Here is a 12592-nt window from a genome sequence, read left to right on the forward strand (position 1 = left end):
TCCGGGGAGTTGAAAGTCAGTTTGCAGCTGATAAATAAGGTGGGCCAACAGTTGTTTCCTAGAAAGCACATGTGGAGTGAAAGCACCGGCCCACTGAAGAAACCACTTTGGATTCAGTTACTCTGCCGGTATCACGGGATCTCAAATGTCTGAGAATATTGACACAATAACCATTATTGACACTGTCAGATGAGCCAGAGTCCGTGTGATCTTTACATGTGAATTTCATCCTCCATAATTTCTTTGAGCATGTGAATGTGTGATTTTTATTAGTTCATAGTGTTGTTTGTGTCTGGTTGCCTGTGGGCGCTGTAGTTCCTGCGGGTTACTATTTTCCTTACAAGTGGGGTTTCTCCTAGCTTCTTCGAAGATTAGAATAAATGTCTGGTCTTTGTTGTTTCATGAATCTGTGTTGTGCATCTTTGTAGAAACTAGCCTTATGTTTATATTTTCATTGAGAATAAGGCTGCTTACATTTAACTTTCAACCTTCATTCTCCCAGTTAATCATCTATTTGACCCAAGTTTTTTGACCTTTTCCACATTTTCATCAGTCCTGTGGGTGATTGGAGAACGATGTAAGACATTTTCCCTATCCCCCGAAAACCCTTTGTGCTCATACACCATGACATTCCTTCATAACTACAAGCTCCTTTTAATTTGTCAAAGTCTTGCATGAATTAAAGAATTGCTTAAATGAAGAGTTTGGATCTTCACTCAACAGAAGTTAGTTACAGTTAGTTAGCTGCCTTACACTAAGATTGGAATCTAGTCAGTGTAATTGCTGGCAGTAGCTACCCAGCCTTTAATTGATTGTTGGCTTAGAGTCAAAACAGGTACTTCTGGTCCATGGTATGATTTCGCTTTTGATCTTCTGGAGTCCCCCTGCCCCCACTCCACACACATATACATAAAAATCAGTCTTATTTCTTTATGCCTTAAATTTAATTTCTTTCAGGATTTGCATAGAATGCTTTTTCTTTGAAAACTTGTGAAAAAAATGAGGGGAACTTAATATTTTCTTCTTTAAAGTATTTTATAGTTATAAGAACAGTATAAAGCCATGGAAATACTTTGACAGTTTAATTCCATTTTCTCCTTTCAGGTTTTTTTTCCTATTAGTTTTAAATCTTAGAGGATTATTAAGCTTAAGCCCTGAGGTGACAAAAAGAATGAGATCTTAGGGGCACCTGGGTGGCTCAGTCGGTTAAGCGTCCAACTCTTATTTGGGCTCAGGTCATGATCTCATGGTTCATGGGAGATGCAGCTCCTCATTGAGCTCTGTGCTGAAGTGCAGAGCCTGACTGGGGTTCTCTCTCTCTCTCTCTCTCTGCCTCTCTCTTTCTCTCTCTGCCCCTCCCCTGCTTACATGCACACTCTCTCACTCTCAAAATAAATAAACATTTAAAAAATCATATTAAAAAAAAAGAATGAAGTCTTAAGCATAAGCAAAGCAAGTTTTTAGGTTAGTTTTTACATAGAGAAAAATCGTATCTGTTCTATGTGAAATTCTGTGTAAATTTACTACTAAACAACAAAAAATTAAACCCATATACTTACTGTTGATTTGAAGTAACATTTCTGCCCTATTTAATAATTCATCAGCTTGTCATGAAGATCTTCACACGTACATATTAAAAATCATGCAGCTTAACTTGATAAAATCCTGAGATGGAAATTTAGAATTGTTGCAGTGTCAGTAACATTGATGTTAGTGTAGTTTTACATGCTGATCTTGACCAATTTGAAACAGTGAATTAAACCTTAACTGATCTGTACTAATTCTAAAGTAATGCTCCATGAACTGTTAAATGTTTCTGGAATATGTAAAGAGCAGTAACAGTAACAGCACACTGCATCTAGTTTTCCTCCAAAATAAAAATTGCCTTTTTTTGATTAAAGAATACATGTTTGGGGCGCCTGGGTGGCGCAGTCGGTTGGGCGTCCGACTTCAGCCAGGTCACGATCTCGCCGTCCGTGAGTTCGAGCCCCGCGTCGGGCTCTGGGCTGATGGCTCAGAGCCTGGAGCCTGTTTCCGATTCTGTGTCTCCCTCTCTCTCTGCCCGTCCCCCGTTCATGCTCTGTCTCTCTCTGTCCCAAAAATAAATAAACCTTGAAAAAAAAAATTTTTAAAGAATACATGTTTATTACGAAAAGCATACAATTACAGGAAGTAAAGAAATGAAGAAATGAAGTTACCCTGACTTCCACTACCACTTTTATTTCTGTTATTTTTTATTTAAAAATTTTTTTTAATGTTCATTTATTTTGAGAGAGAGAGAGAGTGCATGCAAGCGGGGAGGGGGCAGAGAGAGAGGGAGACAGAGAATCCCAAGCAGGCTCCCCACTGACAGCACAGAGCCCGATGTGGGGCTTGAACCCACAAACTGTGAGATCATGACCTGAGCCGAAATCAAGAGTCGATACTTAACTGACTGAGCTACTCAGGTGCCCCTATTTCTCACATTTAAAAGAATTTTCTCTCTGAGTATACATGCATACATATCTGAGTTTACACATAGTCTTTTTTTTTAAACATCACAAACAATAAGATCTTTTGTCACCATCAGATGTCTTAATTTTAAAAATTCTTGGATTGGCGACTCATATCCATCAGCTCGTTCAACTTTAGCGCCAGCCTCATCCCCAGTAGCTTTTCCAGAAGCTTAACCATGAAGCTCCATGAGCTTTCCCGATTCAAACTTAGGCTTCTTCAGCATTTTCACTTTTCTAACGAAGACATCCTGGAATGGATAAATAGACCGACAGGCCTTTTCTGTGTGTTTTCCAGTGCTGTCTGGAATCAATTTGTTGACGACTTCTTTCAAGTCACTTGTCTGTACCTCTCGGGTCATGATCTCCATCATCTTTTTCTGAATTGGGTGGACCTGTTGGTGCTGAGCGTGAGAGGTCTTGTGAATCTGATTGTTGCATTTGTTAGTAAAACCAACACAAAATAGATGAGGCCAGTAACCATTGCTAGTCTTGGCGTCAACATGAAATTCAGTCCTGGTCTGCCATTTTTTGACCATGGAGCACATTTTGTCATGGGTAAGATCTGTGCCGTGGAAATTAGGCAGTTTTTGCCCTGGAAATCTTCAGTAATTAGCTTGCATTTTCTAAATGCAACTTCATCATTCTGCAGATCAGCAAGGGTCACTTCAAAAATACAACCCTTGAGGCCATCATATGCGATTTTGGTTCCTTGAGTTCTTGTGACTAGTGTTTTTCCAATATTTGTTATATTGAACATAGCTGGTGCTTTCATATCATACCAGTCTTTCCTAGAAAATGGATCAACAACTTTCTTCTTGGCTCCCTTTTTGCCGACTTTTGTAAGGCACTTGTTCTTGCCAGCCACCATGGCACTGCTCAGGGAGCCAAAAGGGCATAGTTTACATACTCTTAGAGTAGCTAGGTAGGATTTTATTTGCTTAGTGCCTCGATGGGAAATTGCCTGGGGATTCCAAATACCATATTTCATTAAATGTAAGGTGTCACTGATGTTAGCGTACCCCCGTTTTTTGTACCGCTACAAAAGAAGACACTGTCAGTTATATTGTAAGTTGCCATCAGTTGTAATATATCAATTTCAAGGGTATTAAAATGTGAGTGTGCAGCTTAGAATGAAATGTAGTACTGTATATTCAAAGACCTTTTCTATCCTTAAGGCTCTGTGATAATTCAGAAGAATGGAATAATTGATAAATATGCAAATGTGTTTTCTTTCTTATAAGTTTAATTTCATAGCAATTTTTTAAATAATTTTTTTCATCATAAAAAGATGAAGCCTCTGGGTGGCTCAGTCGGTTAAGTGTCCGACTTCGGCTCAGGTCATGATCTCGTGGTTCACGGGTTAGAGCCCCGCGTCGGGCTCTATGCTGACAGCTCGGAGCCTGGAGCCTGCTTCCAATTCTGTGTCTCCCTGTCTCTCTGACCCTCCCCCCATTCATGCTCTGTCTCTCTCTGTCTCAAAAGTAAATAAACGTTAAAAAAAAAATTAAAAAAAAAAGATGAAGCCTCAGGGGGAAAAATTGTCAGGTAAATTTTTTGTGGTAATATTTTTGTGTGGGTCTTAAACAAAGGGAAAATTAACCTGATTTATCGTGTCCAGACAAAGTGGCTTACGTTAAAATGAAATTGTTCTTACGATTTGAAATGTTGGAGAAAATTTTTTGAGTTCTGAATTATTATCTCCATGTACATTTGAGAACAGGGAGGTGCAGGGGGATGAAATGACTTGCCCAAGATCATACAGGTTTTTTGAATTGAACCCGCACCTTTAATTGTGCAGAACCGAGTCTCATTTGGGAAAACTTGTAACTGACTTGAATCCTCTGGTATGGCTTCCTTTTATTTCTTCATTTTCTACCAGTCAGAAGTTTTGTATGCAAACAAGTTATCTCGCCAGTTGTGAGATTTCTTTTCCTCAGTTGCAGTCAAGGTGTGTAAAGCTATAACTTTCAGTCTTGATCTTGGAAGTCGCTTGGTTAATAGCTTGATTAAGCTGTTTTATGTATCAAAGATGCAAATTACCTTGTAATTTGTAAGAGGGTGGCTATTTGAACTTGTTAACGAAAAATGTGGAAAATATTGGAGTAGTTTCTTAAAGTGCCTCTTAAGAGAAGAGGTCAGTAGCTTTCAGTCTGACCTTTTCCTTTATTTAGTCGATTGCTTTCAGGTCTGCTTTTTTTTTTCTTTTTTTAATCTTTTGGCTTTTTAAAAAATCTTCTATAAATCTAATATCTATCTGTCTATAAAGCAAGTGGAGCGATTTCTATTTCCTGCTTATTCCTTTAAGACCATAGACATGTATGGGGGAAAGAATTTGTTCAGTATAAATTGGCAGGAAAGGGGATGTGTACTATCTGTGGTATAAGCAACTACCAGAACTGTATCAAAAGTATACTCTGTAGCCATTTCCTGTGGGTTTTCACTTGGATGTAGGCTGAGGTATTATATAAACACCTTGTTTCTTAGAACATAAAGGTAGTGTTCAAGTTTGGCCCTGCTAACCCACAAATTTTATATTCAAAAAATGAAGGAAAATAATTCACTCAGCAAACATATTGCCCGTCTGTTGTATACAAGGCCATGCAAAGTGGTTCTGTTGAACATGTTTATTTGATCAGATCCTTGCTCCAAACCAGACCTGGAATGAAAAGCATGAAGATTGGGTGCAATAACTACTCAAGGTTGTAGAAACTGTATTTGAAAACGCTAGATTTTTAAAAAAATTTAGATGTTTATTTACTTGAGAGAGACAAAGCATGAGTGGGGGAGGGGCAGAGACAGAGAGAGAGAGAGAGAGAAAATCTGAAACAGGCTCCAGGCTCTGAGCTGTCAGCACAGAGCCCGAAGCAGGGCTCGAACCCACAAACCGTGAGATCATGACCCGAGCTGAAGACGTAGACTAAACCAACTGAGCCACCCAGGTGCCCCGAAAACACTAGACATTAAATGTCAGCACTAACTCTTCAATTTTTTCAGTATTACGTTGTGTAAATGGTATCTTTGCTTTGATTAGAGCAGTGCTGAGCAATAGAACTTTCTGTGATGATGGAAGTGTTCTATATCTGTGCTGTCAAATACAGAGCCACTCTGTTGAGCACTTGAATTAGGTCTTCTGCAACAGAAGAACTGAATTTTTAATTTTATGTAATTTTAAGAACAGTTGACCCTTGAACAATACAGGGGTTAGGGTGCTAACCCCCTGCACACACTTTTGACTCCCCCAAAACTTAACTACTAACAGCCTGCTATTGCCCAGAAGCCTCACTGCTAACATAAACAGCTGATTGATTAACACATATTTTGTATGTTTTTTGTATTATATTCTGTATTCTCACAGTAAACTTGAGAAAAGAAAATGTTACTAAGGAAACCACAAAGGAGAGAAAATACACTTCTAGTTCTGCACTGTACTGATCAAAAATATGCGTGTATAAATGGGCCCGCACAGTTCAAACCTGTGTTGTTCCAGGGTCACCTGTAATTGCCACATGTGCTCGGTGGCTACTGTCTCGGATGGTGCAGGATTAGATGCTCCAGGAGCCCTGCTTCATTAGCATCATTAAAAACATTTGTTTTACTATTTTTTATTTTTAAACATGTATTTGTTTTGAGAGAGAGTGAGAGCATGAGTAGGGGGAGGGGCAGAGAGAATCCCAAGCAGGCTCTCCTCTGTCAGTGCTGAGCCCAATGAGGGGCTCAATCTCATGAACCAGGAGCTGAGATTAAGAGTCAGACGCTTAACTGACTGAGCCACCAAGGTGCCCCTATTTTCTTTTACCTTTTAAGTAAGTTCTGGGCCCAACATGGGGCTTGAACTCACGACCCCAAAATCAAGAGCCCCAAGCTCCACCGACTGATTCAGCCGGGCGTCCTTCACTATTAGCATCATTTTTTAAATTGATAATAATAGCTTTTTTTTAAAGGAACGTATTTTTTCAAAAAACTCATAAAACACAGGTAAATCAATTACTCTCTGGGTGTATATCCTTCCAGACCTACTTTTTCTGTATATATTTTTCAAAAATTGGGTATCTGCCGTTTTTCATCTGAGGTGTGGTCTACTTCTAAAGGTATATGGTTCTAATATTGTCACTGCTGTTGATATTTGATCACGGTACAGGAAAGTGGGGAAAGACAGAGGATGCTTGTGATTAGGATGTGCGGAGCACCTGCCTGAGTGTGGTGGACCGGGGCCGAGCTGGACGTAGAGGGAGTGACTTTCCCGGCAACTCCACCCTAGGGCTCTGAAAAAACTGTCTGGAGTTCACTGCAATGAGCAATCCCCGTGGTGCTAAGCCCAGACGTCCTACCTCAGTACGACTCCTAGTCTTGCCTCTTGGGAGCTCAGCTTTGGGGGTTGGCCTGTCTGCGTCCTCTTCTTACGGTCTCCTGTTTGTTCCAAGCCGTTCTTTTGCAGCCCGTTCGTTGTGTGTTCTCGCACAGCCTTCTCTCCTGCTTTCCTGTACCGGGCTGCGGTTCTTGTTGCCGCCTAGAGGCTGCAAAATCCCTAGCCATGTACAGCTGAGAATAAACAAAGTTCCTTTCTAATTCCTTTCTCATTTTTCTCACCTAGACTCATGAAAGGTAATTGTCATGTGAAATTGCTATAACACTGTATGTTAATTATACCTGAATTAAAAAAAGCAAAAATCATAACTGCCAGTCTTAACACTTAAAAAAAAAAGGTAGACACAGTTGCTAAGGGTAGGTATTTGTAGACCCAGAGAGTTTCTTTGGGAATGTTATGTAGTCGGCGATGACACTCTCAGTTGAGGACAGATTGGGCTGTCTGGCTGGGACGAATGAGGGGATGGGGTGATTGAGAAGAGGGAAGAGCAACTCGTGAGGGGGACTCTCCCCTCCCCCATGCCAGCCCCATCATCTCGTTAAAGATGAGGCATGCGAGAGTCAACTCAGTAATGTAACAAAGCAGGGATACAGGGGGAAACTTGTTGCACCAGGAGACTGGGGGAGGCAGGTTCCTCTGGCAGGACACTTGATCCATGGATGCCATTTCTGTGCGATTGGGGCATTTAACGCCTGTATCCTAGCACACTGGGCTGGAATATTTTTCTTAAACGCATCTTCTTTAGTAGCCTCCATTGGAAAGGTGGCTTTTCACGTGAAAAGGAGATTTAAACTAAATTCTCCTCTTGAGGGGTGCCTGGGTGGCTCAGTCGGTTAAGTATCTGACTTCGGCTCAGGTCATGAGTTCGAGCCCCACGTCGGGCTCTGTGCTGTCAGTTCAGAGCCTGGAGCCTGCATTGGATTCTGTGTCTCCCTCTCTCTCTGCCCCTCCCCCACTTAAGCTCTGTCTCTCTCTGTCTCTCAAAAAATGAATAAATGTTAAAAAAAAAAAGTCTCTTGAGGCAAACAGGAATACGGAGGTTTGTTTGGATGCTAGTGGAGCAAGTGTCCTACATGCTTAGAGTTCTCTTTTCTCTTAGCGCGTCACCATAGTCTTTGAATCATGGGTTTTTTTTTCCCCTTGACTCCATACTTTTCAGTTCTCCTTTCTCTGTTTAAAAAAAAAAAAAAAAAAAAAAGGCGGGGGGGCGGGGGGGATGGCATTTGGAATTGGACTGTAATACCAAACTTGTACAGAAGATGTCACTGTCTACTTTGCTGTACCATGTAAATCATTTACTATGATTCATTCATAGAAAGCTTCAGGTTTTGTACAGTCTTTCTTTTTTTTTCTTTCTTTTTTTTGCTATTAATCATTTCTCTCTGTTTGAAATTCTAGGTTTTAAGTTAGTTGAATAAAAGGTGTCTATTATTTCCTTGAAAAGTAATATGCTTGAATTTTTTCATATCAGAAGTCATACTTAGATCTTTTTAATTTGCAACACTGAATAGTTTTGGCCCAGTTGTGTTTTTTTTTAAATGATGCTCCATATAAAATGGACATGTGTAAAGAAGCATATGATGAAAATGGAAGTATATAAAGGTAAAACGCCTTGTTATCCCCTTTCTCACTACTGAGATGTAACTGATGTTATAAACTTGTTTAAAATGCTGAACAAAAGTGGTTTCATAGGCAACGCATTGCTCTACTACTTGGTGTTTTTAATTCCCATTGTTCATGTCAGCATGTATAGATTTTCAGATTCTTTTTTTTTTTTTTTTTAATTTTTTTTTTCAACGTTTATTTATTTTTGGGACAGAGAGAGACAGAGCATGAACGGGGGAGGGGCAGCGAGAGAGGGAGACACAGAATTGGAAACAGGCTCCAGGCTCTGAGCCATCAGCCCAGAGCCCGACGCGGGGCTCGAACTCATGGACCGCGAGATCGTGACCTGGCTGAAGTCGGACGCTTAACCGACTGTGCCACCCAGGTGCCCCTTCAGATTCTTTTTAATAGTGGCACAGTATTACCTTTTGCAGATGAATTTAATTTAAATAGGTCCCTGTTAATAGACATGTTGGTTGTCTCCAGTTTTTCTTTTTTATAAATAGTTGATACAGTGAACCTCCTTTATATGTATCTTTGCATAGTTGTGTTTTTATAGCATCAGTAGGATTGCTGTGGCAAATGGCACACATGCTTACGATTTCATTTTATTTTATTTTTTATTTATTTTTAAGTTTTATTTATTGAGAGAAAGAGAGAGAGAGAGAGAAAGCGAGCAAGCAGGGGAGGGGCAGAGAGAGAGGGGGAGAGAGAGAATCCCAAGCAGGCTCCGTACTGTCAGCACAGAACCCGACTGGGGCTTGAACACACCAACTGTGGGATCATGATCTGAGCCGAAGTCAGACGCTTAACTAACTGAGCCACCCAGGAGCCCCACATGCTTACAATTTAATAGGTATTGCTATGTCATTTTGAAAAAGGCTTGTACCAGTTTATACTCTCACTGGGAGTGCTTGTTCCCCCTCACTTTTGTCAACATATATCATCAGGCTTAAATTTTGCCAGTGTGAATGGATGAATGGTAGAATCACGTCGTTTTAGTGTTTGTCTCTCAGCTCAATATCATTTTATATGTTACGGCCTTCTCTTCTGTGAATTGCCTATTTGTGTTTGTTCTTCATTTTCTACTGGATTCTTGTTCTTGGAATCCAGCATATAATGGGAATATTTGTTACAGATATTTTCTTTCAGTTTGGGTTCATGTTATGCCTGGGTTTTTACCCTTTCTAAGAATGTGGAAATATTTCTTCTACGTTTTCTTCCGGTCTGCTTATAGTTTTATTTTTTACATTTAGATTTTAATTCAGCTGGAATTTATTTTGGGGTATGCTGTGAGGTAGGGATCATACTTTATCCCCCCCCCCCCAAATGGATAACTACTTCATTGAATAATTCATCTTTTCCTTACTGACTTAAAATACCGTCTTTATCATATACTAAATCCTCATATATTTCTGGGTGTGTTTCTGGGCTCTGTTCTGTTCCGTGGGCTCTTCGTAACTGTGCTGGTACAGCGTTGTTTTAATTGCTGTAGGTTTGGTATGGTCTGTTCTCTGGTAGGGTAGGCTCAGCTCTTTCGTTCACCTGCTCTTTGGCTCTAGCACAGCCAAATTATGATTATCACCTCTAACTACAGTGGATAAGGAGGATTTCCCTTTGAACTCCTGTAGAGGTCTCTGCTGGATTCTGTGACAGAAGAAAACTGGGAGCCTAAGAAGTATGCCTTAAAGGACTACTAATCAGACCTGTTTCTCCAGACTGTGTTGAAGATGACCTGGATCTTGCCTAGATTGTTGAAGGCAGTATTTTGGGGGTTGAGTGTGATATAGACCAGAATCTACAGCTTGCTTGACTCATGGGAATGGTCCAGGGCCAGAACCAGACATCTGTCATGCTAATAACTTCCTTCGCGGTTCAGAAATTACTGTGACTGAATATGGGTGGCGGCTATAATACTGCCCACTTGACAATGTGTGTCTCCTATTTTTTTAGGACTCTTAAAAGCATCAAATCAGTAATGGCCAATTAGAACTTTAAAATTCTTACTAATGTCTAGCTGAGAGTTACCTTGTTCATTTCTTGAAACATAATTCTTAATAATTTGTATCATTTAGAATATCATAATGATATGACATTAGATAGCTAACTTCTTAAATCTTCTAGGTCCCATTTGATAATTTGAAATGTGTGTGTGTATGCAAAAGGATATACATATATGTATTTATATCTTTTTTTTTTTTTTTAACTAGAATGACCAGTCAACAGGGGACATAAAAGTAATTGGTGGAGATGATCTCTCAACTTTAACTGGAAAGGTATGTGTCTTGAAGGGGAAGAAAAGAGTTCTCTTGACTTCATGCCAAGAGTCAATTAGTAACACTGTGCTTTATCACTAAGAGGCAGTTTACATGGTTATTTATACACCTAAACAAGGGTTATTTAAGTCTTAGAAGCAATCTAAGTTAGCTATCTTTCCCTAGGTCATATGCAAGAGAGGCAGAAGAATCCAACATTAAAGTCCATATTACAAAGTACTTTCTCTGTGGTGATCTAATTTGGAATTGTTCAAAAATATATTTTTGGGCATCTCCTGGGCGGCTCAGTCAGTTAAGCGTCCAACTCTGGATTTCGGCTCAGGTCATGATCTCATGGTTCGTGAGATCGAGCCTCATGCTGGACTTTGCACGGACAGCTCATCATGGAGCCTGCTTGGGATTCTCTCTCTCTGCCCCTCCCCTGCATGCACATTCTCTCTCTCAAAATAAATAAGCTTTATATATATATTGGGGGCGGGGGCGAGAAACAGTCTTCTTTTTATTTTATTTTTTTTTAATTTTTATTTTTAAAAATTTTTTTTAACATTTATTTATTTGAGAGAGACAGAGCATGAGCAGGGGAGGGGCAGAGAGAGAGGGAGACACAGAATCAGAAGTAGGCTCCAGGCTCCAAGCTATCAGCACAGAGCCTGATGTGGGGCTCGAACTCACAAACCACAAGATCATGACCTGAGGCGAAGTCGGATGCTCAACCGACTGAGCCACCCAGGCACCCCAACAGTCTTCTTTTTAAAAACAGACTCACTCAAGGGCACCTGACTGGCTTAGTTGGTAGAATGGGTGACTGTTGATCTCAAGGTCATGAGTTCAAGCCCCATGTTTGGTATAGAGATTACATGAATAAATAAATAAAGCCTTAAAAAAAGTAAAAAAAAAAATAGATTCACACAGCAAAACATGTAGTAGTTGTGAAAGTGTGGGTTCTAGAGATGGACAGCTTTTTTTTGTTTGTTTTTAAATAAACTCTACACCCAACATGGGGCTCAAGATGAAGAATCCCATGCTCTACTACCTGAGCCAGCCCTAAGATGGGCGGCTTTGATTCAAAGCCTGGTTCGGTACTTCCTGTGTGTGACCCTCCGCAGATTATCTAATCCCTCTGTCCTCCCGTATGTAAGGTGGGGACAGTAATGGCAGGTACCTCATAGAATTAAGAGCATTAAGTGAAATAGTGCATTAGACCTCTTCCAACAGTTTCTGGTAGTTAGAATACTCAATAAATTCAAACATACTACTATTTTGAGAAATCTCAAAAAGAGTTCTTTAAAATGCATCAAGATATTTCCAGTGTAGACAGTTGGCGGAAATAATAGAGATACTAAGATATTTGAATATTATTCTTGTGATATATTGATTTTTGAGTAACCAGTGATAAATCATGGAATGTTACAGTTTTTTTCAGCTGCTAGTTATTTTTTTATTTCTAAACACTGCCAAATATAAAGGCATAATCTCATAAAAGTATCACAACCATCCCATGAGGTAAATACTGTTACCCCTATTTTACAGATCAGGAAACTAAGACTCAGCAAATTTGAAAGACTTGTCCAGAGTCACACTGCCGCTAAGTGGCAGAACTTGACTTTAAATGCAGGTCTGTCTGGCCCCACAGCTCTTTTCTTCTCTGGCTTTTAGGTTTTAATGGTTACAGCTTACTTGACTATCTGTTAGGAAACTTTAGCATGCAATACTGGTGTCAAATCCCCTTGCCCCATGTCAGTGTCATGCCAGACTAATCTTGTCTTCCTCAGCATCTTTGGAAAACTTCAAAAGAGAATTTATAATCTGTTGACTTTTTCCCCTTCCTGCCCATCTTATATACCACTGCC

General features: G+C 39.9%; 1 protein-coding gene and 1 pseudogene across 3 annotated transcripts in view; one reads left to right on the forward strand and one right to left on the reverse strand.

Annotated features, from left to right (window-relative positions):
• Positions 1-12592, forward strand: part of HPRT1 (hypoxanthine phosphoribosyltransferase 1) — a 36076-nt gene that overhangs the window by 13927 nt on the left and 9557 nt on the right. For all 3 annotated transcript variants that reach the window (XM_045470822.1, XM_045470820.1, XM_045470821.1), the window contains exon 4: positions 10677-10742. In XM_045470822.1, the coding sequence (XP_045326778.1) occupies positions 10677-10742 (66 nt within the window). The remainder of the gene's footprint in view (positions 1-10676; positions 10743-12592) is intronic.
• LOC123594159 lies at positions 2463-3708 on the reverse strand (annotated as a pseudogene).

Source organism: Leopardus geoffroyi, chromosome X, assembly GCF_018350155.1.
Source record: "Leopardus geoffroyi isolate Oge1 chromosome X, O.geoffroyi_Oge1_pat1.0, whole genome shotgun sequence".
Taxonomy (NCBI): domain Eukaryota; kingdom Metazoa; phylum Chordata; class Mammalia; order Carnivora; family Felidae; genus Leopardus; species Leopardus geoffroyi.